General features: G+C 40.8%; 1 protein-coding gene across 1 annotated transcript in view; it reads right to left on the bottom strand.

Annotated features, from left to right (window-relative positions):
• The window catches only part of ADAMTS3 (ADAM metallopeptidase with thrombospondin type 1 motif 3), a 184637-nt gene that overhangs the window by 92830 nt on the left and 64622 nt on the right, over positions 1 to 27185 (bottom strand). Inside the window, exon 4 of the mRNA XM_074950410.1 lies at positions 26205 to 26361. Coding sequence (XP_074806511.1) covers positions 26205 to 26361 — 157 coding nt within the window. The remainder of the gene's footprint in view (positions 1 to 26204; positions 26362 to 27185) is intronic.

Raw genomic sequence — 27185 nt, 5'->3', positions numbered from 1 at the left:
CACCTTAGAGACTAACCAATTTATTTGAGCATAAGCTTTCGTGCGCTACAGCTCACTTCATCGGATGCATACTGTGGAAAGTTTAGAAGATCTTATTATATACACACAAAGCATGAAAAAATACCTCCTCCCACCCCACTCTCCTGCTGGTAATAGCTTATCTAAAGTGATCACTCTCCTTACAATGTGTATGATAATCAAGGTGGGCCATTTCCAGCACAAATCCAGGGTTTAACAAGAATGTCTGGGGGAGGGGGGGAAACAAGGGGAAATAGGCTACCTTGCATAATGACTAAGCCACTCCCAGTCTCTATTCAAGCCTAAGTTAATTGTATCCAATTTGCAAATGAATTCCAATTCAGCAGTTTCTCGCTGGAGTTTGGATTTGAAGTTTTTTTTGTTGTAAAATAGCGACTTTCATGTCTGTAATCGCGTGACCAGAGAGACTGAAGTGTTCTCGGACTGGTTTATGAATGTTATAATTCTTGACATCTGATTTGTGTTTCAATAGTCAAATCATAGCACAACTTCGATTAAGGTTTTTAGAAGCTGAAGTGTCCAGAAAACCCCTATATATTTTAGGAATATTGAAATAATGAAGTTTAAAAGATTTCAATATAGATTTAGGCAAAGACCTAACTTGATCTAAAATATAGCTATTTAGGTGAGCAAAGCAGCAGCATCCCCATACTGGGGTTCTGCAAAGACAGCATAACTACAGTGAGGAAAGAACCAGGACAATTCACCGTATTGCAGCCCACATACATTTCACGAGTAGGATGTGCGACAAGCTGTACACCCAGTTTCCCAGACTGGAGAATGTCACATCTATGATGTTCAACTCCGACGATGGCACTGGGTATGAAGGACCAAGGACCACAAACTCATTACATAAAAGGAAATACGTTACCATAACATGAGCTTTTGTAGACTAAGCTAAATTCCTTCAGTCCTGGAGAAAATATTAAAGACATTAGGATTAGGATGAAATTATATCTAAGATTAAAATTACTCTGAAGAGGTAATGCAAGATTTTTGAGTGCAGAGAATGGCTTGTGTACTTATCAGGCTAACATGTCACAAACCCATTTTACTCAAGGAAAGAAAACCCTGAACCGGGAACTAATCTTACAGAAAAGAGTTTCAAACCTAAGTAATCTCTCCCACTCTGGCGCCTTTTGCCTCTAGGAAGCAAGGAGCAATTCTCAAAGCACAATATCTCCAAAAACCCAAAATCCTAGAGCAACAAGAAGACACTTCTTTTCTAGCTGAACTCAGTGAGTCAGAGCTCAAACTGACAGACAAATAATATAAAGGAAGACAAAAAAAAAACACATCATCCACATTATTATAAAGGTAAATTTTGAAACAGTGTGAAAGAGGGATCTATTCATCACAAAATGCTTGTAGGTGTCATGAGAATCATAGTCAACTATAAGGGAATCAAAACACCACAAAGGCATGATAGCTCACAAGAATTAATAAAAAGGAAGTAAGTGTTACCTTCACAACTTTACAAACTAAGAGCACGCTGTCAACGAGCTGCTTTGAACAACTCTGGAACCCCAGTGCAGGACTTAAACTGGCAACTCTTCCATTAACTCTTTATAAGATACATAAATGCTGTTTCAGTATTTTACAACACATGGGCACATATACAGAGAGCAGTAAATACCTCATTTAAAATAAAAAATATACTTAGCTGAACGTGTTTTAATAAATCTACTGATAAAACATACACTCCAGTGATTTGCTACTTCCTGTAACTAAAGATTAACATTTTCTGTTTGAGGAATAAGAATTCCATTTGTATCATTACCTTGCTAATCAGATTCCGTAATTCTTAAAATATAACCTATTAAATATTTTTATACATATCTTGCTTCTGGTCTCATGGATCAAATTTCTCAATAATCCTTCACTATAAGTGGCATTCTGAGTTGAGATTTAATCTTCCCTTCAGCTCATATAGGTCAACTGTACTCATTTTTATTGGTGTAAACACAAACTAGAAATGCTAGATTTGTAAGATGTTACAGGCTAAGATGTTACAGGCTAAAGAAATGAATCCCACAAAAATGCCAAGGTCTCCATGTTATTATTGTTCTCGTGTCATTGTTCTTGGGTCTTTGTCCCATATTTGGGAAATTGAGGCACATGGGACTGACATCCACTTCCGTGGAGTATCTGAAAACTGCATTTGATAAAAAGACAGTGTCCTGGTTACAGGGCTAGCTACACCTCTGATCCTTTTCTGGTCTTTCTGAGTGCAACACCTGAGACATCAGACCTGATGTCTTCACCTTTCCTGAGGTGGAATTCCACCTTTCTCCCAAATCCCAATCTTAGAGCAGGGCTCTACTTACCCAGAAGGTCTGACTGAGTCTGGAGACCTGTATTTCTTTCCTTTGGGAATCTGCAGCCAGGAGTATACCATGACCAGACAGCCTTCTTAAACCAAAAGACTGATTATTTTGCAGTAAGAGCAATGCATTAGAGCCAAAAGTATTTTAAAACAAACAGTCTACATACACATCTATCTTACCTAAAGGCTACCACGCCCTAATGGTAACCTGGTCAGGCCTAACTTCTTCAGGCGCCCTGAGTGGGTGTCTGTGTCTTAGTCTTGTTCCCCAGAACAAGTTCCCCCTCTCTTCAGAGAGGGACCCATTTTGAATTTGCCAAAGTTCTTTGGAACTCTGTGTGCACAAGCCTTTTCCTGTCCTGGAATTAACAATCCTCAGGTGTTTGCTGAGAAGTGGCTTATTTTGAGCCATTCCTTTTCCTTTTTGCCCAGTTTTCCTTACAGCTCCCTACTAAACTAAACCAATATAGTCACACAGTAAACACCCCAATAACCAGGTCAACAAACAGTATTTGTAAGTTACAGAGCAGCTCCCATTCAACCACAGAAAGCACATGGGCATGATCCTGCCTTGAAGAGAATGGGCCCACTCTGGTCACTATCAGCTACTGGCATGAGCAAAGATTGCAGGAAGGGACACTAAAAACTTATCTAGGGGAGAGTGTGAACAGCAAACTTTTCCCCAGCCAAAGACACTCTAAAGCGACAGTCTCCTCAGGGCAATGGACAGAGGACAGACATTGCTACCTAGAGTTCTCTGCCTTCCAGAGGCCTTTGACACTGCTGATCATGAGGTGCTGCTGAGATGACTATTAGTTGCCACAGAAAGTTGGAATTGTCTTAGAGTGGTTCTTCTCATGCTGTTGTTACAATTCCCAGAGACTGTGATGGGTAACAACTACCCCTCTTCCCCAAAGCCTTCTCAACTATGAGCTCCCCTCACCTCTTCTGTCCCCCTCTCTACAGAAAGGTGCGGAGAGAGACTGGGAGCTGAGACAGGCTGAAGTGCCAGCAGTATGCCATTGACCCTCAGTTCTGCATCTCGTTATCCGACCCACACACTGCCTTTGCCAGGATCGCCTGGCAGAGATTGAGATCCAGCTGAAAGTTTAAATCGGACAAGATGGAGATGACACGGATGAACGTGGACAAACCATTTTGAGAGTCCAGCATAATGTACAACTAGCCCCACATCTGAGGCTCTAAGAGGCCTATGCAGCCAATGCTTTCTTATGCAGATGCTGGTGGAAGCCTATAACAACAAAGCAAGGGGTCAAGCAGTAGCAGCAGAGCTAGGGAGGAGCCTGGAGTGCCAGTGAATGAACAAAAGATGCCTAGGATCTGGAGGGCTTTGGCAGCCTTTATCCATGATTCCATAGCCTAAATTTGAATTATAAGATCATGCCCACTTCAATATGCTTTGTCTCCTAATACAACCAAGGGAAAGAAGCAATGTAGTCACCCATCTTTCAAAAGCCCTGGATCTTTTAAAATAGGCTCTCCCATTTTTGCACAGCTGGATATGCTATTGCCCTAAGAGCTTGGCTATTGGTCCCAAACAAGAGTTGCATTGCTAAATGACATGTTAAATCAGCTGCTGTACACTTGTATCTCTATTTAGTAGCATGCTGGTCAATTTTACAAGATACATGGACACTGTTATTTGCATTTTTTGGTCCTGACTGAGCCCCAGAGGTTTTTCATGAATTATTAGCTCATCCCCACTAGATCAATTGCAGCAAATAAAAGTGGTGAACTATGAAACTCAAGGGGAACTGACTACACAATAAACTACTGCTAAATTAAACTTCATCTGGCAGGGGGGGAGGGGGTGGGGGGATCTCAACATGAAGCCCAAAGGATTAATGAGTGCTGCAGGGTAGGAAACAACCTTAAATCTGCCATTGCCTATCGCACCGCTATTCAAATTTCATAAATAATTAACAGAGTTGCTACCATTGCGTTAAAATCTGTTTACAGATTTATTGCAAACCATTTTTCTTCCTGAAGTTACAGCCTTTTCTTTTGCTGGAACATTTATTCTGCCCCAAGACAGCTGGCAATCAGATGGTATCAGCACTGCAAGGGCATATGCGTGATTATTACAGAGATCACACTGGTTATATGACCACTACACTTAACATTGCAAAACACTTTTATGGGCTCAGAACTTTCTTAAAACAGTTACCTTTTTAGCTCAAGCTTTTCGTGCCTGTTGCCTGAGTAACAGCTATTTTTAAAAAAATCTGATCGAAATCTCTTTATATACGAAAGGGTAAAAAAAAATTATTCCCACTGTAAATAACAACGCCTCCTGTTCATATTGAGCAAAAAAGACAACTAAAGGGACAGTGTCTGATGCCCTTACTTTGATTTAATACTTTACTTCTCAACTAGTTCCACTGATGTCAGTGGGACTGCTCATGACTTAAGGTTCTATTCAATGTGGATAAGGGTATAAAAAGCTGACATACATTTCAAATTTCAAAACGAGGGACTAGAGTCCAGCACTTTTACACATGCTGACTGCACCTTGCAGCAGGTATAATCCCATGGAATTCAGGGAGGCTATTCATGGGGTCACTCGGCGTGAGTGCACGCACCAAAATCTGGGTCCTGGCTGGTAAATAGGTTTTAATGAGCTGCATGTTTTCTTCCAATTTTAAATTTTAAAAGAAAACTCTGAACAGGACTGGGAGAGGCTAGGTTGGGACTTTAGCACAATCCTGCACCATCCCAGCAGCATCCCTCCTGGTGGTGGTGGGATAATACACTACTGTCCTGAACCAGCATCAAATTATATGGCTTGCTCTGGCTCAGATGGGTGAGCACACCTTAGGGGAGTATGTGGACTGACAAACCCCACTTGCTCCTATGTGCCTGGACCCAAAATTTAGGTAGCCCGCACAGGAGCATGAGGGAATCTTGCTCTCCTTTATGCCCTTTTGTGAACAGACAGCCCAAGCCACAGTCCAGTGCAGAGTGAGCAGTAACTGCAGAGAACCCTGTTAAACTCTTGCCAACACACTTAAGCCCTTATCCTGTAAGTCCTAGGATAGCGTACAAGGTTGTTGCACCCCAGCACAAGGGAAACCCCAGCTGGCTATTTAATTCAGCTCTGGCAGTGCAAAGGGGATAGAGAAAGAGCAAAGATCTGGCCCAAGGACTATCCTTTATTTTCCCACAGGAAACAGCATATTCAAGGGAAGATTCTTGTTTCAATCACAAAGGCCTCTAGACTGGGCTGCAGTTTACATAGGAAACATTCACATAAATAAAAGTATAAAATCCACGAAAGGACAAGAAAGATAAACACAACCAGACACCCTACTCAGAGCCTCTACTCACAGCTCTGCAAAGACTCTTCCAGGGAATTTTTTTAAATGCACTGTTGATCAGATTACAGAAAGGAAAAAACAAGCAAAAAAGCCACCTCACATTTGTTTAATTTCTTAGGGGGGAGGGAGGGAAATGAAGTGGTTAATCTTCTCCAATCCATCTGAAGGAAATGGGATAAGAGCCACAAACCTCTCCATAACTCAACATGGAGCAGCTAGTGCAGGGGTTCTCAAACTGGAGGTCAGGACCCCTCAGGAGGTCACGAGATTATCACATGAGGGGGAGTCATGAGCAGTCAGCCTTCACTCCAACCCCGCTTTGCCTCCAGCATTTATAACGGTGTTAAATATATAAAAACTTTTTTTGAAATTTATAAGGGGGGAGGGCGGACACACTCAGAGGCTTGCTATGTGAAAGGGGTCACCAGAACAAAAGTTTGAGAATCACTGAGCTAGTGTCTTCCTGGCCACATCAAATTGACAAAGACAGATACAACAGCGTCACATTTCGGCTTTCCTTCTGCATTCTGAAGTAAGCACAATGACAGTGATGCCCTTGTAGCTGCAGAATCCTGTTTCCTGAGATGATGAGTCTCTCTTGTCCCACAAAGACTGCAGACTCAAACACCTTCTGATAACCTTCAGAGTACTAACCATCTTGACATGATTACCCCACGTTATCAGAATACTTGAAAGAATTGTCCAAGGCATTCTGGCAAAAATCGCTATTTTCATAGCAAACAACAGCTGGGTCATGCTGTTCCGCTGTCGTGTCTTACCCTTGCGTTTCAGAAAGATTTATGCACTTCTGTAACCTACAACATGGAGCTGCAGAAACAGCCCACTGGGAGCAAAATAAACTGCAGAGATGATGTTCTCACATTAGTCATTTCCATATGGATTCCTATCGGTTTGCATTGCCCAATACTGCGATATCCCACATAAGACAAACAAGATACATTTGCTCTTACTCGTTATCAATACACAGCTTATAAAAAACTGAAATGTCACAAGAATTCCAGGAGATAGCTTAGTGAAGATATGCAGATCACAGTCAGCAGTACTGTGCAAGAATTCTGTGTGGCCCATCCAGCAATAAAAACTGGATTACAGATGAGGGGCCAATCTCTTAAAATACCTAAACTGCTCATCTGCCAAGTCTGAATAAGTAAATCTTAAGAATCTAGGTACAAAACAGCACAAGACTATGTGGGGAAATAGAACAGAAGTGATTTTTCTAGTGACAGACGTTAAGCACAGATTTTCAAAAGTACAAATGGAAGTAAGGTGACTATGGGAACTGGGTGCTTTTATAAAACTCCCTCTTAGCTACATTATCTGTTGCGCTATAAAATTATGTAGACAATAGCTCTGCAGGGTGAAAAAAAATAGAAATTGCCACAGAATCACAAGTGTAGGGGTAAAATTCCATGATATTGTAATTTCTCCTAACAGATGATGATCTCGTGCTACTTTATAAACAGCTATGCCTTGTATAAGTTTTCCATAAAAACGCTGCTCAGCTGAAAATACTTGAACTGTAAAATAGAGTTTGACAAGAAGACTGTTTTCTCTGTGTGGTGTACATTTATATGAGACATGTATAGTATTACCACATTTTAATATTAATGCATATGATACCCTGTAAAGATACGAACAGCTAGTCATCACCCACAATCTGTTTGAGGCGTATTTTCTTATGTTTTGGACCGTTGGTTCAGATACATTCATTTTGATAAAGAGGTTTTTTTCCCCCTTCTTCTAATTTTTGTTTTCCCAGGAAGGCTCCGCACTGATACATGGTTTGGTTTTCAGCAAAGCCCTGCTTTTTGTCTTGAAGTGACTGAGGCACATGGGAGGTCAAATGACTGGCCCGAGGTTAAGGAATGAATCATTCCCTCAAGCATGATTGGAAGCTGGGATCCCCCTGACTCCCAGTCCTTTGCTGTATCACCCAGCAAACTTCAAAGCATTTTCTACTTATAAAGCTCAGAGAGCAGAGGAAATATTTCTGGCTTTCAAACAGGGGCAGTGCTTTTTTGTCCAGAACTATTTAATCTGACAGCTCAACTGCATTTATATCATCCCTCTATACAAGGCATATTAAAATAAGGAAGTACTACTCTTTGTGTACGCATATACACAATTGGAGTTGCACAGTATTGCCAACCAGAATTGTTCAAAGAAGTTAGACAACCCAAAAAATAAGATTAGCTTAAAAAAAGAGTCAGGAGATTTTTAAAATATAACCAAATTATTTGCTTCCTGGTGTCTGAACTATCAGAGTACGTGCAGGCCACATTTTTAAGCCTCTCTTTACAACCACAAGGACTAGAAAGGTACTTTTTTTTAAATTTGTAATGAAAGCTGGGATTTTCATGTAATCACTTGCCTCCCAAAGCTGAGGGGCTTTAAATAAAACACCAAATACTGCAAGACTTGCAATAAAATGACAGGAGTTGGCAAATGTGGGAACAGATTGTGACGGGCTCTTGTGCTGTGTAAGAGCCCATCGCAATCACAGAATCTGCTACCACAGTGCAACTGGGGCACCCAGCACCCCAAAAGAAGCAGGAATGACTTGGGGCATGGATCTATACTCCCCTGCGCAGAACAGTGGGACGCTTGGGAAGGGATTCAGCCTCTCCCCTTAGCAATCCACCTACCAGGTCTTAAGAATAACCATATGAATATCACATTGGGAATTATTATGCATTAATTCCAGCAGAGTCCCCTCGAAAACAACAAGGAGTCTGGTGGCACCTTAAAGACTAACAGATATTAATTAACCAGACTCCTTGTTGTTTTTGTGGATACAGGCTAACACAGAGTCCCTTCAGTAACTATCAAATATTGAGAACTGGCACAGGTCAGGTGTGTGGCATATTGTGTGGTTTTGGGGGAAAAAAAATGAAATCACAGTTAAGGTTTTGGAGCATAATGTGAGGAAGATCACCTATTGTGTGTACTGTTTCCTTATCAGTCGGAGGAAAAAGGAAGTTGCTTGTGACCATGTGGAATCTGTCACAGTCAGTGAAGACATGCTGTGGGAGCAACAGGGTACAGTTCAGAGGTATCCCATAACTTGGCATTTCCTTGCTTATTAGGGTTTGTGTGGGAGGGATGTCACATTTAAATCAAACTTACTCCCTTTTAAAAGGAATTTTTGTTTATGGAATATTTTAACCACCCACAATTCTTCAAATATTTTCTCCTTCCTTCCTATCTACTTTGGGAGTTTGAGGGATTTTATCAGAAACAATATTAACCCTGGAATTGCTGTTGCTGTATCTTTGTATTTGGGTTTTCACTTTTCGCCTCAGACAGACTTCTCCTTTAAGTTTTTCTACTCTGGCTGTGGGTACCTGGGGCGGGGATCATGTCTTTATCCTTGGTCTTATTTAAGAATAATTTTCCTTTGTTATTGCCAAGAATTGAAGATGACTCAAACAGATGGAGCTCCCTATTTGTATCCTGGGGAGGTAGGATTAACCTATTTGAGATGGAGACGGCATCCCAGTCTCTTTCCAACACCTTGAGTCACATCCATGCAACAGATTTTCTGGGTTTTTTTTGTAAGTTTTATTCCGCTATGAAGTCTGGATCTTCTGAGACTCCCATTGCCTTGAGTGGGGGCAGGCTGACATAGAAGAGGGAGGAGATGTTACTCTTATTGACAGTTTTATTACTGGGTAGTCCAGGGGTTTCTTCTTATTAGTGTTCAGTGACGATCTATTATTATCACCGTAGTTAAACTAGAGCTGTAACTCTGATGTGTTACATCTGATTAATCTGATCCTTTTGGAGGAATCTGGTATATAATTTGTACACGGCTTAGTGTCTACAATACAGCTGGATACAGTCAGCGATGTATTCTCTGAACTGACCAGGATTCAGTTCCCACCTCTGCCACTGACCTTCTAGGTGACCTAGGGCAAGTCACTTACTCTGTGCCTACCAGGAATAGGCAGGCATTTTTCAGCTCTTCTCCCCAACAATGCACATTTATCCTTTCCCGGTGAATAGTTTACAGGATTACTGAATGTTTGCTTTTAATGTATACTCTTTGTCTTCAAAATTATTAAATTATTTTAAAAAATGAATATGATGAGGTCTAGACTGTTTAGCCCTGTTTGTGTGTGAAAAGTAGTAGCAAAAGAGGGCACAAGGTGTTCACCCATTTTGTGCCTCAGAGAGGAGCTAAACAAAATCCTGAGTCTTGTGCACGAATGGGGAGATATTCACAGCAAGAGTGATGCCAGCTTCCCCATATGGGCCAAGGAGGGCCAGGTAGGGAAGCATGCACAGAACCCTTTCAACGCAGGAATAGAAGCCAGGAGAGAGAGTACCTGATTCAAGGACTACAGAACCAGGCCTTCAAGCTTTTATCTGTGTCTCAAACTTAGACTTATAAATGTAGGGCTTGGATTTTTTACAAATCAATTTAAGGAAGGTTTTAAGACATATTTTTGGAGTGTGACCTAAAAACATGGTAAATACCATGATACCAGCAGTCAACATTAAAATATAGCTTCACTGAACTATGGCAAGTCAAGTCACCACTAAGCTGTGTTGGTTCCTGGCATATTAGTGGGGATATACTAAGTCTGTCCTTCCGGTGGATCTAATATAGGATGGCAGGGAGAGCACCATATTACCAGTCTTCCATGGCCTAGTCTCACAGTCCACACACCTGCCCCTGACAACGGTTTTCTTTATTTCAGGTTTAGTCTTGTCTTGTTTTCTTTTCTAAGTGCTAAAAGCGAACTAAAAACTGCATGCCAAGTGCAAATCCAGAGCAAATGTGTAAAGCCCAGCAATGAATTCTTAGTGACAAATGACAGAAGCCCATAACTGCAACACACTGGGTAAGGATGCTGTATTCTTGACTTAAGTGTGTTGCTGATTGGGACTTAAGCACATGCATAACACTTCACAGCATAAATAGTCTTCCACTGTAGTCAGCAACATTTCTACCATGCTTAAAGTTACACAAGTCCTTAAGTGCTTTGCTGGACTAGGACCTCACTGCATTTTCTTTTACCCCTATTGCTCATCTTCCCTCCCCCCGCCATACATTCTGAATATACTTTTTGTCAATACACATTTTCCTTCTCACGGACTTGAGGTGCGCCTATTTGAAAGATACCTCTGTTGCCAATCTTTCCTTTGATAAAATAAATGCTAATAAAACCAAAACACTAGACTAACAACCTCATTGTATCTTGTAATAAATGTTAAACAAGGTTTACTTGTCAGTACACTTGGAAAAATTAGATTTTTTTTATTGGTAAAATGTCGATTTCACCATACACAAACCAACAAAACTTATTTCCATCAATAATAATCTAAATTTACGGATAGGTCAAGTAAGAAAAATGCTGCTTGAGAACTTGCTAGAGCTTTCACTTTTTGAATCTTAATGTCTACCGACAATAAATTATTTGCTGACACCCCGATAATTCTGCACACCCACGAAAATTTAAAATCAATTAAAAAAATCAAAATGCTTAACAATAAACAGATATTATCCATTGAAATTATTAAAAAAAAAAAAAAGAAAGTGGAATTCTGCCAAGTCTACTTACAAAGAAAGTTCTAGCAGTTCTAGATAATGGGAAAACTAAATAAATTGGATCAAAATTGTTTATAGTATGTCACAACTACAATCATAAAGAACATGTGAAAAATCATTTCATTGCACACGACACTGTGCTGTGTCCTATAAGAATCAATTACATCTTTCCATTTACTGTTACTCACTATTAAGTGGTATGCTGTGCTGTATCCAATGTGTGTGAAACACAGGCCATGAAAAATTCTGCACAGAAAGAGTTAAGCCACCTACTGGCCCGGCTATTCCTTTACGGAACATTGGTGTGCCTGAGAAGACCCGAGGCTCTCCGAAATAAGCAAGTTTCTTCCCATTCTTCCTACTTCTGTTCCATAGTTTCATTCCCCGGCAACCAGGAGCAACTCCCAAATCATTTCTTACTCCTACATGTTTCCCACCTGGGACAAAGACATTCAACTCTACTGCCATAGCAACCACAACAACCACACAAGCACTTTTCGTTCTTTAGGGAAAATGAAAATCTTGAAAGGAAGCTGGGAGATAAAAGCTCCCAATTCCTTGTTCCTCACTGTTAGGAAGTAATTACAAAAATTACTTTAATGCAAAGTGCTTTGTGGATGAATAGGTTGTGTGCTTTAACAAAAAAGAGAGAAAAGACTGCAGGTGAGGGTAAAAATATGGAAATAACATGAGTTTCAAACTAAAGGTCAGAACCACCATTATTCTTATTAAAGAGAATCAGCACCCGAAAATGCATGAATCGAAGGACATATAAATCAAACCCTTTGTGAGCAGCTCAAGGAAAGGATGACCCAAAGCCCACCTCCATAAGGGTTCAAAGCTCACTGAAGTAAATGTGAATCTTATCCACTGACTTCAACAATCAGAGGAGTAGCCGTGTTAGTCTGTATCCACAAAAACAACGAGGAGTCCGGTGGCACCTTAAAGACTAACAGATTTATTCGGGCATAAGCTTTCGTGGGTAAAAAACCCACTTCTTCAGATGCATGTAGTGAAAATTACAGATGCAGGCATAGATATACTGACACATGAAGAGAAGGGAGTTATCTTATTGGGAGTGGACCACATCTACCCTGATTGAATGGGCCCTGTCAGCACTGGTTCTCCACTTGTGAGGTAACTCCCCTCTCTTCATGTGTGAGTATATTAATGCCTGCAACTGTATTTTTCACTCCATGCATCTGAAGAAGCGGGTTTTTTACCCACGAAAGCTTATGCCCAAATAAATCTGTTAGTCTTTAAGGTGCCATCCGACTCCTCACTGTTATTGACTTCAACAAACTGTGGATCAAGTCCCTAATTCCTGAAATCTATTACTTGGATTCTGTTTTGTGAGACTACTGGTTTAGGTTCAGAAGAACTTATAAAAAAGGCCTTTATGGCTAAGCATCATGGATATTTATCCTTTCTGCATAGGTGTAACATTCTAAATGTTTGATTCTTGGCCTCTCTCTGTTGTTTTTGATGTGGAAAACAACTAATACCCAATGAGGCTGAAAGAAAACAAATCTGCATATGATAGAATAGGGCATGAACTTTCATTTAACCCTGAAATATGGACCTGGGAGAGCCAGAAGCCACAGTTAAATGCTTCCAAAAGGAAGAGGTGAATAAATTCATATATCATAGCCATGTTTGTTTGTGTTTCAATGAAGAAGAGGATATTCCTTTCACCCGATTCTGGCAGAGTGATTTTATCATTACACTTTCAAACCTGCCAAGTCTGTAAACATTACTTTCTGTTCTCAACTGAAAAGCTATTTTGTTGTCAAAATATTAAAGATTAATAATTTGAGGTTTAAGATTTTTTTTAATGCAGCAGCCTTATAAAATTCTTGTCTGCTGCTTCCTTAATCTTTTTGTGCACAGACTATGAAAACAGCTGATATTCTCTTGATATCGCTCTCTTCTTAGTTTCATATATTTTATAAATTTTGGATTTAAAAAAAAAAAAAAAAAAAAAAAAGACTATTTTGGAACACCTTTCCTGACATAAAACCAAGGGCCTGACCTTGGGAGGTGCTGAGCATTCACAAACGCTGACCCGAAACAAGAGTTTCAAATAGTCAAGAGTCTCTTCAGATGAAGCCCTAAGTTGCTAAGAAAGTCAAGCATGCCTATACCATATCATCCTTGGACTCTTGCTATGGAAATGCCTACAGGAGTAGAAAAATCCTTCTGGAAACTCTTCTCATGGAGTTTCCAACATATATCACCTCCAAATGGAGAGCAGGTGGCCTGCAACATCTACCGAGTGTGAGGACCCAAACAGTAAACAAACCCCAGTGGCACAGATTCCCAGTCATCCACAGTATGCTGAATGTAGGGCCCCTCTTCTTCCCCACCAGCATGTGCTCAGTACCCCCTGGACCACTTGCTAACCTGTCCGGGGGAAGAGGGGGGACACAGAAATTTGAGCTGAAGAACACCTATTGGGTAATAGCTCATCCTGCAAGAATCTCTCTCAACTGAAGGATATATCATCCAAATACAGGATGCTTCTCATTTTAAAATATTACACTTTAACTACGTCATTGTTTTTTCATGTTAAAGCAAAGGTTGTTACACTAATGCATACTATTATACAAATCCAAAGTACTCTACATAAAGTTTTCTGTCACATAGACACAACTGTTCCAACTGCATCTTTTATTTTTAAATGCAATTCTACTTTATGAAAAAATCGATTTTAAGTAAAAATAATGTTTACTCCCCAAAAGGAGATCCTTCCATATCAGGAATGGCTACAGTATTGAAAAGCAAAGCAAAGTTCTCACCCATCCATGTGTGGAACTATTCTGGAGGCTTCTTGCTTGATCACTCCCAGCAGACTGATGACTGACTTTTTAGCACTACATTATACAACAGTGTGCTTAGATGAATAAATACAGTATTTTTGGCACTCAGTCAATTTCTGAGCTGTTTATTTGATACAAGAGGGGAATCTTTATTGCAGATGTGGATTCTTGAACTGGCTTGAATTTAATACCAGGACTAAATGCTGGTTGGTTAGATTTACCAACAAGATTATTATGCTACTTTCTCTCTCGGGGATATATTCACATCATGCTGTATAGGGATTTAACAACGTGACTCCCACTGAGAATCAAGGCCCTGTCTACTGTGCACATTTCACCCAAGTATTTTAACCAGGTTGTGGCTGATTCCACAAATGGTTAGTATGGTCCTTAACTGTGTGGCTTTGTGTTTCAGTCCTGTTTATGAGGGCTGTTAAATGAAGGTTCTAACTAGGGTCTTTCGCTTTGTGTATCTGACAGCCTAGCCATTTTGGTGTAACTGAGTTAACGATCTTCCAATCCTCTTGAACAACATCCAGAAGTGCATCAATCTACTACTCATGGCTTCAGTTGTGGAGGCAGTATGGGAAAGCTAGGTGCCTAGACTTCCCAGAATGCAACGACATGCAAACGTGGCTGTGCAGCAGGTTGGGTGTCAATGGGCAAGCACAGCTGAAAAGTGGATGAACTGAATGCTGTTCATGTCAGCCTTGTCCCATCCCGGTTACACTCAGTATAGTTCTCGCTGCAGTGTAGGTGGGGGCCTGAGAGGGCTAACTTCCCACGGACCATAGTGAAAGTGCCCCCCTTAGAATCCCTTTTCTGAAGCAGGTTAGTCAGCGGGAGCTTGTGAGGTTGTAAGGAAACCACCTTCTGGGCTGGCAGAGAATCACAGAAATCACGATTCACACAGTAAATTCACTTTAACCACAAGACAGACCGACCAAAATGACACATTTCAAATTCAGCCACTCACAGCTCATCACTTTAACTGAAGCTCTTGATGTACATATTCTATACAGTGCCCGAAAACAAAGCTCCATTAAGCTCTCTTCCAGAGACCCTCAGTGCCTGTGAAAGTCACAAGCCGCCGTTTTGCTCTCCAGTCAGATGCTTTATGGACAGTGAAGAATTCCCCTGAAGTTTTGCACTTGGTGATACACACTCCACATTTCCTAGAGATAAATTGAGCCAGCTGAAGCCATTTTTCTTCTGGCCATTTCGGTTTTGGATCCAGCCCTCTTATAAAATGGGACTTCCCAGTTCTTTAGCCTTAGCTATCAGCCTGCAGGAAAGGAAATTTCCTTCAAGGGCCCTGTTTCCTTACATGTGGATAAAGGAGTTTCTCTAGGCTGTTTTCCCTCCCTCTATTTCTCTGATAGAAAGAACTCGCCTGATTTCCTGGCTCTGATCTGGCCAGTGTGTGCAGCAAGCAGCGATTCTCTTCCTAACCAGCTACTCCCCTGGGGAGCAGCCTAACCCAAAACAATGGAGACAGCAGACTCTCTTTTTTCTTTTTTGGTTACATTTTAAAATTAATTTGTGCAGAGGGAAATCCTATCTGAGGTTTAACTAGACTAGTGAGGGGAAATAGCCCTGTTGGTCCAACAGTGATTAAGGACATCCATCCACTGCAGTAAAACAATGGAAGACAGTGGAAGACAGAGAATGGCTGGCCAGCTGAAGAACAGAAAACAGCCTTGCATAACTAGAAGGATTATCCATACAGTATCTAAGTCCATACATGTACCCACAGGTAAAGGGAGCAGGACAAAAAAGCGTAGGGGAAAAGAGTTCTGTGGTGATACGGTCATATTGCTTTTCACTTCATCCCTGCAGCACACTAGGAATTCTACCTTACCACGCCCAAAACATTCCTAGGAAGGAAGCTCAAGTCACAGGAACTCCATTCTGTGGCTGGAGAGAGGCAAAAGGCTAACCTCTTTGCTGCCTGTATTGTAGGCCCCCAAAATATGCCAGCTTCACTTTCCCTCAAAGAACTAATTTCTTCCTCCCATTTTACTTCTACTTAAAATAAAACCAGCTGAAGAGATATTTTGGCTAGAGACATTGAAATACACTTTTGGTCTAAGGCACCACTCAAATGTAGAGGGTGATATCCTGGCTCCACTGAAGTCAATGGCAAAACTCTGACTTCAGTGCAGCCAGAATCTCATCCATAATGTTCACACACAGCAGAGAGGCCCCTGATTTGTAAAGTCGCATCTGGCAGTCCCACACGAAGTGAAATGCTCTGAGCTCAACATCTACCTCTTAAGGACAAAATGCCTCAGGCAGAATTCAAACCTGGGGCCCTATGAAGTCTAGATTTTTCAAAATTGATTCTTAGAACACTAAATCCTCTCTCACCCATCCATATGAAAACAAACAGTAAAGTTGTAGAGTAACGTGAACATTTTGCAATAAAATTAAATTCCAATAATCATTCAACATCAATTTTTCCAAATAAAAATAATACTTTTCATTTTTATATTTGAGGAGATCAAAGCACTTTGCAAACAATAAGCCTCTCAATACCCATATGACATACCACAGGTAAATATTATGCCACCCATTTTACAAGTGGGTAAATGGAGGCACACAGAAGTTAAATGACTTATCGAAGGTTACACAGTTAATCAGTGGCAGAGTTGGGGATGGAATCCAAGAGTACCAACTCTCAGTCCCCTACTTTATCCACTGGACATTATTGCCTTACTGCACTCAGAGGTTTTATGTTACACATGTAAGTTATTAACTGGAAAGACATCTATCTACTGTAGGAAAAACTATTTTTTTATTACACGATCTTAGAAGCAGGTATACAAACCTTTAAAAAACTGTGTAAAGATCCATCATTATTTTGATAGCTCTTCCAAACACTACTTCAGTAAACATAATAAAAATATTGTTCTACAAATATAACTACTAGTCACAGGTTTAGGGGTAGGAGACTCCACCTGCCTAGTATAATCAACTTTCAGATGAGTAAACAGCTTTTCAAAATGCTCAGTACAAAACTCCCACTCATTCCTCCTCAGGTGACTTGACCGCCTTAATTACAATGTCTATTACCGTAACCCAAAGCTGGTCCAATCACTTGGCACTCTACCTAATAAATAAAAATCTGCTTATAATGGATTTACCCTGGGGACATTTCAAATGACTAAGGTAAATGCCAGTACTGAGGAAGCCTGTTTAATAAATTCTTACCTTTTCACAGACCTGCTAGTTTTCAGTTGCTTCTGTAAGAGTACTGTCTCATGCATTTAAAATTAACTCAAACATTCAGAAGCAATATGAACTACTCTAGATTCCAAAACATTCCCCCTCCCCCCAACCTAGTTCAACAAAAAAAGCATGGAAATTTTCTTTAGGGTTGAAACACTAGGTTTGTAAAGCATTGGCCCCTGAATTTGAATTTTTTTTTGGGGGGGGGGGGTGTCAAGCTTTGAAAGTGAAACCAAAACATGCAATAACCTTAGAATAGGATGAGCTTGAATGATAAACTAGATGATTTAGGACTAATTGACACCAAAAGCGACAGTCCTGTGTTTGCAGTGGAGAGCTACACCGCCCCAGGGGGAGCACGGGAGATGTTGTGCACCAGAGAGGCACTCCCAAAGCTTCCGAGTTACACCCAGAGGAAAAATTTCCTACACCTCCTTGAAGAGTGCAGCATAATTCCTTCAACAGCCAGTCAGCTCTGCTGGCTGACACAAAAGGGAGGACACAGCCAGGACTCCAACTATGCCCCCATCATCCTCTTGTTCAGCCAGTTGGTCCCAAGGGGGCAACTGAGTAGCATCCCTGATCATAGAGGTTGTGATTTTTGTTTCCCCTGACGAAGGTCACTCCTTATGCCTTCCTCTCCCATTGTGAGCTTTACCCATGATCTAGGTAAAAAATATGCATCTTACACTGCTAAAGGCACACTGGTATGCATCTTACATTGCTTAATCAACATACAATTGCCTGACCTCCAGCTCCTTTGCACCTCTCTCCCTCTGTGTTCTGGGGGAGGTGGCTGTGACAAGAAAGCCTAGGTTGCCTCCTCTTCAAGGGAAGAGTGAAGGAGTAAAGGATTTAGCAAAGATTTTCAAAAGCAGCTAAAAGAAAAGGAGGACTTGTGGCACCTTAGAGACTAACAAATTTATCTGAGCATCAGCTTTCGTGAGCTACAGCTCACTTCATCTAAGGTGCCACAAGTCCTCCTTTTCTTTTTGCGGATACAGACTAACACGGCTGCTACTCTGAAACCTGTCAAAAGCAGCTAGTGATTTTAGTTGCCCATTGGGACACCTTAGAGAGGCCTGATTTTCAGAACGTGCATGCTCAGCTTTTTCTGAAAGCGAAGTCCCTTCAAGGAGTCTGAAGGTGGGCCCCCAAAAATGGAGGCATCAAAAATAACTGGTCACTGTTAAAGTCTTGGCCTTTGTTTATTCTCCTTTTCTCCCATTTTGACTCGAGAGAAGACTGGCTGGACAGAGGGAGCACAGTCCATTCTACCAGTTGCCAATTCTCTTCCCTGCTCTAGCACAGGGATGCAGGAGAGGCACACCTGAGAATTTAAACAGGTTTGTAACTCTAAAGCATTCAGCCAATGGTTGAAACAGCAGTATCTTGGGTGTTCGATCGAATTCAAAGGAAAGGGATTTACATGCAATGATCAAAATACTGTTATGTACAGCATAACATGGCACCGCTCCCCAAAGAGGCTATTCAGCGTAAATAGGAACCAGCACAGGGTATTGCTTCAATGCTTTACTGGTGCAAGAGTGCTCACAAATGTTATCTATTAGCGTTACACATCATCAGTTCTCCTGTAGAAACACTTTTTGGATCGAAGGTTCCTACCTTTCTAAGAAATCTGATGATTACATCTGAAACCCAGTGCACCCATAGTGACTGTACAAAAGAACAGAGACGCAGATATATCATGTATTTACGCCTACTAGGATGAGAACACTATATAGTGATACTTGCTAATATCATATACTCACAATCTGCTTGTGTACTTTGATTTATATAGCAGGCTATGCATTAAGCACCTTACCACTTGCCTTGTATTTACTTCATCATCAGAATAAAAACTAAAAATGTAAAATTCTATATAATATAAATACAATGCTGTTTGCACTGTGTCAGGTCTGACAATTTATTTTAAGATATTTATGCTTGAATCCTGTCCCCCTTCTCCCGAAATCAGTGGGCATTTTGCTACGGACTTTAGTAGGGTCAGTGTTTTACCTTCGGTCTCTTGATAGGTTCTAGGGATACACTATTCTAAATGGTAAACTTAAAGCTATTATCATGACAGCTGTTTTATGTTTAATCACTGGCACCTTAGTTAATCATTCACCCATCAACTGGATATTCTCTAATGCCGGGGTCAGGGCATGGTTGTTTCCACAGGACTTTGAAAAAATTAAAAAAAAATGTATTCTGTTTTTTTTAAAAGCAGATTTGATATTATTTTCTTAGATTCTCTTAATCTAAATGGTTTTAATTTTCATTACTTTTCCAAAATGGAAAAACATTCACATTTTGGAATACAGATTTTGGGGGGGTGGAGGTAAGAGGTCTGAGGAGGTTCTAAAATGACAAGTTTTGAGTTGAAAATATCCTTCCATGTGAGCAAAGCAAAATCCAAACCAGAAAATACCCCCATCAACGGACAGTCTTCATTTTTTGCCAATAGTTTCCATAGAAAACTATCAAAAGTTATTTAAAAAATTTAAAAAGTCTTTAAAATTAGAAAAATTTTGACCAGCCCTCCCAGTATCTTTTTTTTTTAAGCTGTAGCATTGCATATTTTACTACAAACATGTTTATTGCACGCTTGCTTAGTAGCTTTTATTTTGAACTTTTTATACGGTTAGGGAAGTTGTATCATCTTTAGACAAAAAAAAAAAAAAAAAGGTGTGGTAATTCGTCCCACAAAACCAACCGGTGGGAATGCATGTATGTTAAAGGTTGAATTCTGCCTTCGGATGGGTAGATCTGAGAAGCTTTTAAGGAAGTCAGTGGGAAATGTGTGTGCAGATCTTTGGGCAGAATTTGGCCATTATAGTTTAACTCCACGCTACAGTCTCTTAGGCCCATTTCAAAGTTGGGGGCCTAAAGTGAGACCATCGCCCAAATAGAGAGCGGCCTGGTTTCACAACGAACATATTGAGCACCAGCAGTTCCAAGTGCAGGAAAATCAGGCTACTTTTACATCAGTGCCTAAGCTTAAGCATTCAACTTTGAAAATGTGTCCATAACCTCAAACTTAGCAAGTTAGCCACCAATAATGTACCTTCCAGTTCTCTCTGATGAGCCATAAGAAACAATGTCAACACAACTCCCAAATGCTGCGAAGTACCCCTGTAAAATCAGATGTCCAGCAGGATTAACAGTGCTTTTCATATGGCTGGACTTGGCAGCTTTTATGACAAGAGCATCTTCATCTTATGTATCAGACAGAGTGCGGTTCCTCACAGGGAACACACTGGTGTATCTTGCTTTATTATATATGGGAGTGAATTTTACACAACATTCTCCCCAGTTTTTATAATAATTTGACTAACAACAACAGTGACCTAAATAAATTTCAGAGTAGCAGCCATGTTAGTCTGTATCCGCAAAAAGAAAAGGAGTACTTGTGGCACCTTAGAGAAAGCTCACGAAAGCTTATGCTCAAATAAATTTGTTAGTCTCTAAGGTGCCACAAGTACTCCTTTTCTTTTTGCTAAATAAATTTATAATTCTTGCATTGTTTAAGCTACACTTATTTCAGAAATCTCAGGATCTTGTCTGCTTTGGATAAACATGTAGATATGTTCCTAATTAGTTAATAGACTGTACTCCTGAGTTCTTTGATCAGAGTGAATCTTTGATCAAAGAATCTAAGGTTGAGGGAAAATTTCTATGCCTCTGTTTGTAATATATTGCTAAATTTCCACTTTACTTTACATAATGTCCTTAATGCAAGTGATTCTTAAACTCTCAAATGTGTGCTAAAAGTTTTGTATTGTGAAATGAGTTATCTGAATACACTTTCTGCTAACAATGGTATATTCACAATACACTTAGGACAGAGTGTCTGGTATGTTAACCCACCACATGGTTCATTTGATATACAGTCGACTCCTAGGCAGGATCGAACAAATTCAGACCCACTGTCAGGAGTGCACCTCCAATGACTTCAGCAGAGTTGCAGCAAGCTGAATTTACCTTTAAGAAAGCCTGCTGGCAGGTATGAGCAGGATTAAAGAAAAAAACAGCTCCAACAGATATCAGGAAAATGATAATAAAACCTTATATTTTTTTCTGTGTACACTCAGCCAAAGTAAAACCTAACAACAGAAGTGAAGAATTAGAGAGGATAAGACTATAGTAGAATTATTCTTTATTTCATTAAGGGATCTTCTAATTGAAAAGGAATGAAAACCAAATCACGCACAGCATACACCAAAGGACTAAGAGACAGAAGTTAGCCAATCTCCAGCAGACTTTTTCACAAATTTACAAGAGGGATCCCAGTGAGAGGAAAGTTGCTTACATCACAATACTGTGAACAAGTGGGCCATGAGACACATCTGGAAAAGACAGGCCGCTTGAAGTTCAGTTGAGGGGGAAAAGTCTTTGTAAATATTTTGAGAGATCTACTCTGAGGAAAGACCAGGAAAGTCAAGTCGATTAAAACAATCAACATGTTTACAGCAGCCTCACAATCTTGCACGCATGAGATACTGTTTCAAGATATTACTGCAAGGCTCAGTAAGTGGGTTGATGTTTTCTTCTTATGCTTTGATTGTTGAAGAGTAGAAGGCCAAGTTTACACTGAAAATGAACAAAATCGTAGGGCAGGAAAGGAAGCAAACCTTACCAAGTATAAACTGCCTAATAGAGGTAATTAAGGGTAGTTATAAATACAACGTCAAGCTAAGAGGATGCTGTTAAAGGGACACTGTCAAGATTGACAGACTTACAATTAGACTTACTGGCATGTAGGCAAGTCTGTACCTCAGATAGTCCTTTTGGTGCTGTCTACCAACCCACAAAAAAGAAACTGACTGGCAGAACCAAGGTAACAGCATGACACATCTGTATACAGGCAAAAATAATCCCCACACTCCATGTTGGCTCATCTTGAAGACTAGTTGAGATTTGACACATGCAGGCTGCAGTTTGGAGGGGATGGTAGTGTTTTCACTATCAAGGGAACTTTATTTTAATAATTGGGATAGGGAATTATATTTCCTGGATCCATTATATTTAAAGAAATGCTTATTATGGGCTGCTACGATAATAGTGTCCTTTTACAAATAATATATGTAGGAAATATAAAACTCCTCCAATATACCACAATGAATGGCTGTATGCTCTCTTGAAAAAAATCGCTGCTGGATCATATCCTGGCAGCACTGAAGAGCTTGCTACTAAAAATGGTTGCAAATGTTCATTAAAAATATTTTGGGTCCCCCCAAATTAAAAATTTGGGATTCAAAAAATGTTGACTAGCTGTAGTTGAAACAGTGCAGTATGATACTAAGTGGCAAATAGAGTTGAAGTATTTTAGTGTTATTAAATAATGGATTTAAAATTATGGTACTAAAGGGGGAAATATTTTGCAGACGATGACATCATAAGAAACAAAAAATAAGGTACAAAAAGATATACATCCTAAAAAAAAAAAAAAAAAAAAAAAGTGAAAGCATGTATTAGAAAGTGACACAGAGCACAACAAGATCTTCTAAATTGAAAGGTTTTGCACCATCCAAGAGGTGATAAAGACAATGTATACGGTACACCAAGAAGGAATCTCTGCCCGAGTGATCAGTATGTATAGATTCTGAGTACTACCATGAAAGAGAACCAGAACCTCCATGGCACACTGATGTTGAGAATGCCATGATCCAGCAAGGCTCCAGAGAGAGATGTCCAGCTCTCATTTCCAGAGAGAGACCACCACACTGCACTCAGCTGTTTATCGCCAAGGTTAGATTCGGCTGGAACCTCTTCCATGCTGCCTTAGGCCTGGTCTACACTGAGGTGGGGGATTGATCTAAGTTATGCAACTTCAGCTACGTGAATAACATATCTGAAATCGACGTACTTAGATCTACTTACCGCCGTGTCATCACAGCGGTAAGTCAACTGCTGACACTCCCCTGTCAACTCTGCCTGCACCTCTCGCTCCAGTGGAGTACCGGAGTCAACGGGAGAGCACTTGGCGGTCGATTTACCGCGTCTTCACTAGATGTGATAAATCGACCCCCACTGGATCAATCACTCCTGAGGTAAGTGTAGACATGCCCTAAGTCTCCAGATCGTAAGTTTTCATTTTAAACAGAAAGGCAGTCTCAAGCTGTTATGGTGGGTGAGAGGCTCAAAAACAACGAGCTGAGTGTAATTGATACAGTGATGTCTGCCTGTGTTTTCAGAACCTGAAACAATCGTTGAGAGGTGTGACCTGCTCCCTTCATCTCCATGGGCACTATCTCAAGGTACCCAATGACAACCACTTTGGCTTTTAAAGTATTATCTGTTTCTTGGATCATAAAGACTTGTAACAAAAGGAATGGGAACAACCATTTTATGAAGGGAGGATCATACTGTGAAGAGCTGCAGAAGCTATTGTAAGAGATGGCAGGTTCTGGCAGCACAAGTCAGTGGGCTTGGGAGAGTACCGCCACTTTCCCCCAGTTCCCAGTCAAGAAGGACTCAAACCCAAGGAGCCTACCAGAGCCCTGGCGCCCCCAAGGGGAACCAAGCGCAAGAAGCTCAGTGGAACATGCCAGCCTCAGTGAGGGGAAGAGAAGCATTGAGGAGCTCAGTACAGCCCACATGTGCATTCAGACCCTGCTGAGGAGAAGCGAAGTTCAATCAATGCAGATAGCACACGTGGTCATGTTTTGAACATCTGTGCAATCCACTGTGTGTGCCATCTCATGTGGGCAGAGCTTATGTTGTGGGCGAAGCTTGGAAGAGCACTTTCTCTCCCCACCACGTCAGACCCCTAGATCCTACTTACACAATCGCCCAACTTTTCCCCTCCACTTCCTATGGGAGTAGGTTTTCATTCCTCCCCAGCTGGGGACTGGGGCTGCTGAGAAGTTCTGAACATACCAAGTAGGAACTTCACTGGGGGGAGAGAAAGGGATAGTGGTTTTCCCTGTCTGACTGACACCCAGCTAGAGGAATCTTAAGTTAGGTAACCCCATCACCACCATCTGGCAGTCAGAAAGGAGGCTGCAGTACCTCACCCCCTGTTGTCCCTCACTGCCTCCAAATGAAGCAACCAATTTTCCAATCTATTTAAAGCAGAGGGACCCCAGTCTCTATCCCCATTTCCCCTCCCCTGGCAGCAGCTGCATGGAGTGGAGTTTACCGCACTCCTAAGCTTGCAACAACCTGAGCTGGCACAGGACTTGCATGGATCAAGGCTAGCACCCTAAGAAGGCTGCTTGGAGACTGCAATGCTGAACTTGTTTCCATAAGCTCACCAGACCAGATCCAGCTGCTCCGGAGCTTGCTCCTTTTATCATCAAGTATGTATTGGCTCTGACCCTCTTCAGATTCAGTCAGACTGGTTTGCAAATAGTTTACAATACAATAAGGTGCTCCTGAGCCCAATACTTCTGTGTAAATCAGCCTGTAATGCTTGCTAAGAGGTAAGGTGTTGTTCAACTTGGTAGAAACTAGCTGGGATTAGGTATAAAGCTGCTATCTTTTGGAGAGAAGCTGCCAACCCACAATGGACAATTTAACTCTGCGATGACTTGCTGTGGAGTAATGTTTGTTTTCTGCCTGCCAAAGATTTTACCTACCTTGGTGTTTCCATTTCCATAAACAGTACCTCTCAAGGCTTGGTTAACTGCAACCACTGATTTATGTCTTATTATTGGGGCAGGGGTGCACAGACAATTGGCAGAGGGTGGAAAACTGAAAGATGGTGGGGAGAAAAGTTAGAGCACTGAAGAGGGAAAAAATTTTCCTACACTTCAATAAGAAAACCTGTGGTGTCAAAACGAAAATAAGAATCTCTTGACGTTTTCAAGGGGGTCAGCTTGAGATCACCACGGCCCTCCCATTCGGCCCATGAACATGTATTCCACTGCTAGACATTTCAACAACCAGTGGCTTAGAGCAGCAGGTCTCATCCTTTCCATACCGTACCACCACCCAACTTACAACAGGAAAATGTCTGGGCCCTCCCACCTTCCTCTAAACATGAAAAGAAAGAGTAGGTTCACAACCCCTTGAAACCTGTTCTCAGGTTGAGAAGCCCTGGATTAGACAGCTCACGAATATCAAAAAGCTGTTTCTCTGATGCATTTGAAAAACAAAAGCCTTTTTTAAAATCTCCCACCCTGTGCTGCCCCTCAACGTTTCCAGCCTCATTTGAAGAAAAGTTGCTATTTGCTCCTCTATGTCTTGGGCCCTCAAACATTTGTAAAAAATTAAAGAGAAAAGAAAGTCTAACAGACAAGACTGCACAATAATTATTTTCAGATGGACCAACCACATTGGCTTGAAAACTGAGGGCAACTCTTGGCTATGTCAAAACGTATCCTATCAAACCAATTATTTTGAAATTGCATTAATCACATTCAGTAGACAAGGGTTTAAAAATCACAGCCATTTGTACAACATAGCTATTACTGGGAAAAGAAACAAAACCCCAGAAGTTTAAACAAAAGTTGTGTAAGCTGTGTGTGATATTAAATTCATGTGAGTGAGCATTTCTAGTCACATGAAATATCCCACAATAACAACTTCTCAAATTATGTAGAGCTCATTGTTGCTTCCACTGAAGTCAACAGGAATTCTGCCATTGACTTTAATGAGAGCAGGATCAGGCTTCTAAAGAGCAAAGTATTTTGCAACATTTCTTAAAAAAAAAAAAAAATTCATGGCCAAGTTCTGCTCTCAGATATGCACGAACACCTGTTGTTGTCATCAGGGCACACTGTGTATATGTAACCAAGGAAAGATTTCAGTGACACATTATTTTATTTTTCATCTATCTTAGTCAAAATTGCCTTTTTCAAAGGCTAATGGAAGAAGCTACAGCTATCTGGAATAGATTTCTAAGCAACCATGGACATCTGCTGTACCTTCCGTATGGAAGTCTAGGAGCACGTCGCCGGGATCTTGTGTTACAGCTGATCTCCTGTAGACCACGTGAATTCTTCCTCTCTCTTCTTCCATTTGTTTGCCTCTTTCCAAAGGTTCAATGAAATATTCATCCTTATCAGTTCTTATCATTCCAGCCTGGTGAGGAGGGAGGAGAGGAAGAGCACAAAGTACGTCAAAAATCCATTTTCCTGACTCGATACATTGATAAGCTTCTACTGACATTTTAAAAGATGTGTGAAAAGTACAACAGCCAGCAGCTGACCGTAACACAGGCAGATTACTTCACAGTAAAATAAAATCAGTTAGGTTTTTTTTTATTTGGGCTTTACACAGGACCCAGAATATTTCTAGCTACAGAACATTTTGACCTGTGCATAGACTAGCTCTCATAGGCATTAATGGGAGTCATACATATGTAAAACACACACACACACACCCCCAACAAAATACATGCCTAAGGCACAAGTTTTATAGGAATTCTAGCATTTGTATGTAATGAGTAAAACTGATATTTTAATTAGCTATTAATACAGATATTTATGACTTGAGGAATGCAGTGCCAAGTGTCTTCAATTTGTCTGTGCTCAGCGTCCCACAGGAAGTGCTCAACACCTTACAGAACTGGGCCTTAATTTTACTGGACTACAGTCACCTGGGCACTCCCCCTAAACAACTGCATGCCACTCAACCCTCTAATTATTGATCCCTGTGGATTAACAGGTCATTCAAACCCCTCTCTCTGCACCTTTCTCTTGGGAGGGCTGTGAACTGGACTTTACAGATGTACAGGTTAACTCTACTTTCACTGACACGGGTATTAACTGGGACTAAACTCACTGGAATAAGTTACATCAGCATAAAACAGGCAGGTAGGAGTGAAAGGAGACTCAGGTTTATGATCATGCGGCAAAATGTCATCTTCCGATAACTTGAATGTAAATCACAGCAAGCAATGGAGA

The sequence above is a fragment of the Natator depressus genome, chromosome 4 (genome assembly GCF_965152275.1).
Source record: "Natator depressus isolate rNatDep1 chromosome 4, rNatDep2.hap1, whole genome shotgun sequence".
NCBI classification, from domain to species: Eukaryota; Metazoa; Chordata; order Testudines; family Cheloniidae; genus Natator; species Natator depressus.
This window is presented reverse-complemented; position numbering and strand designations above follow the sequence as displayed.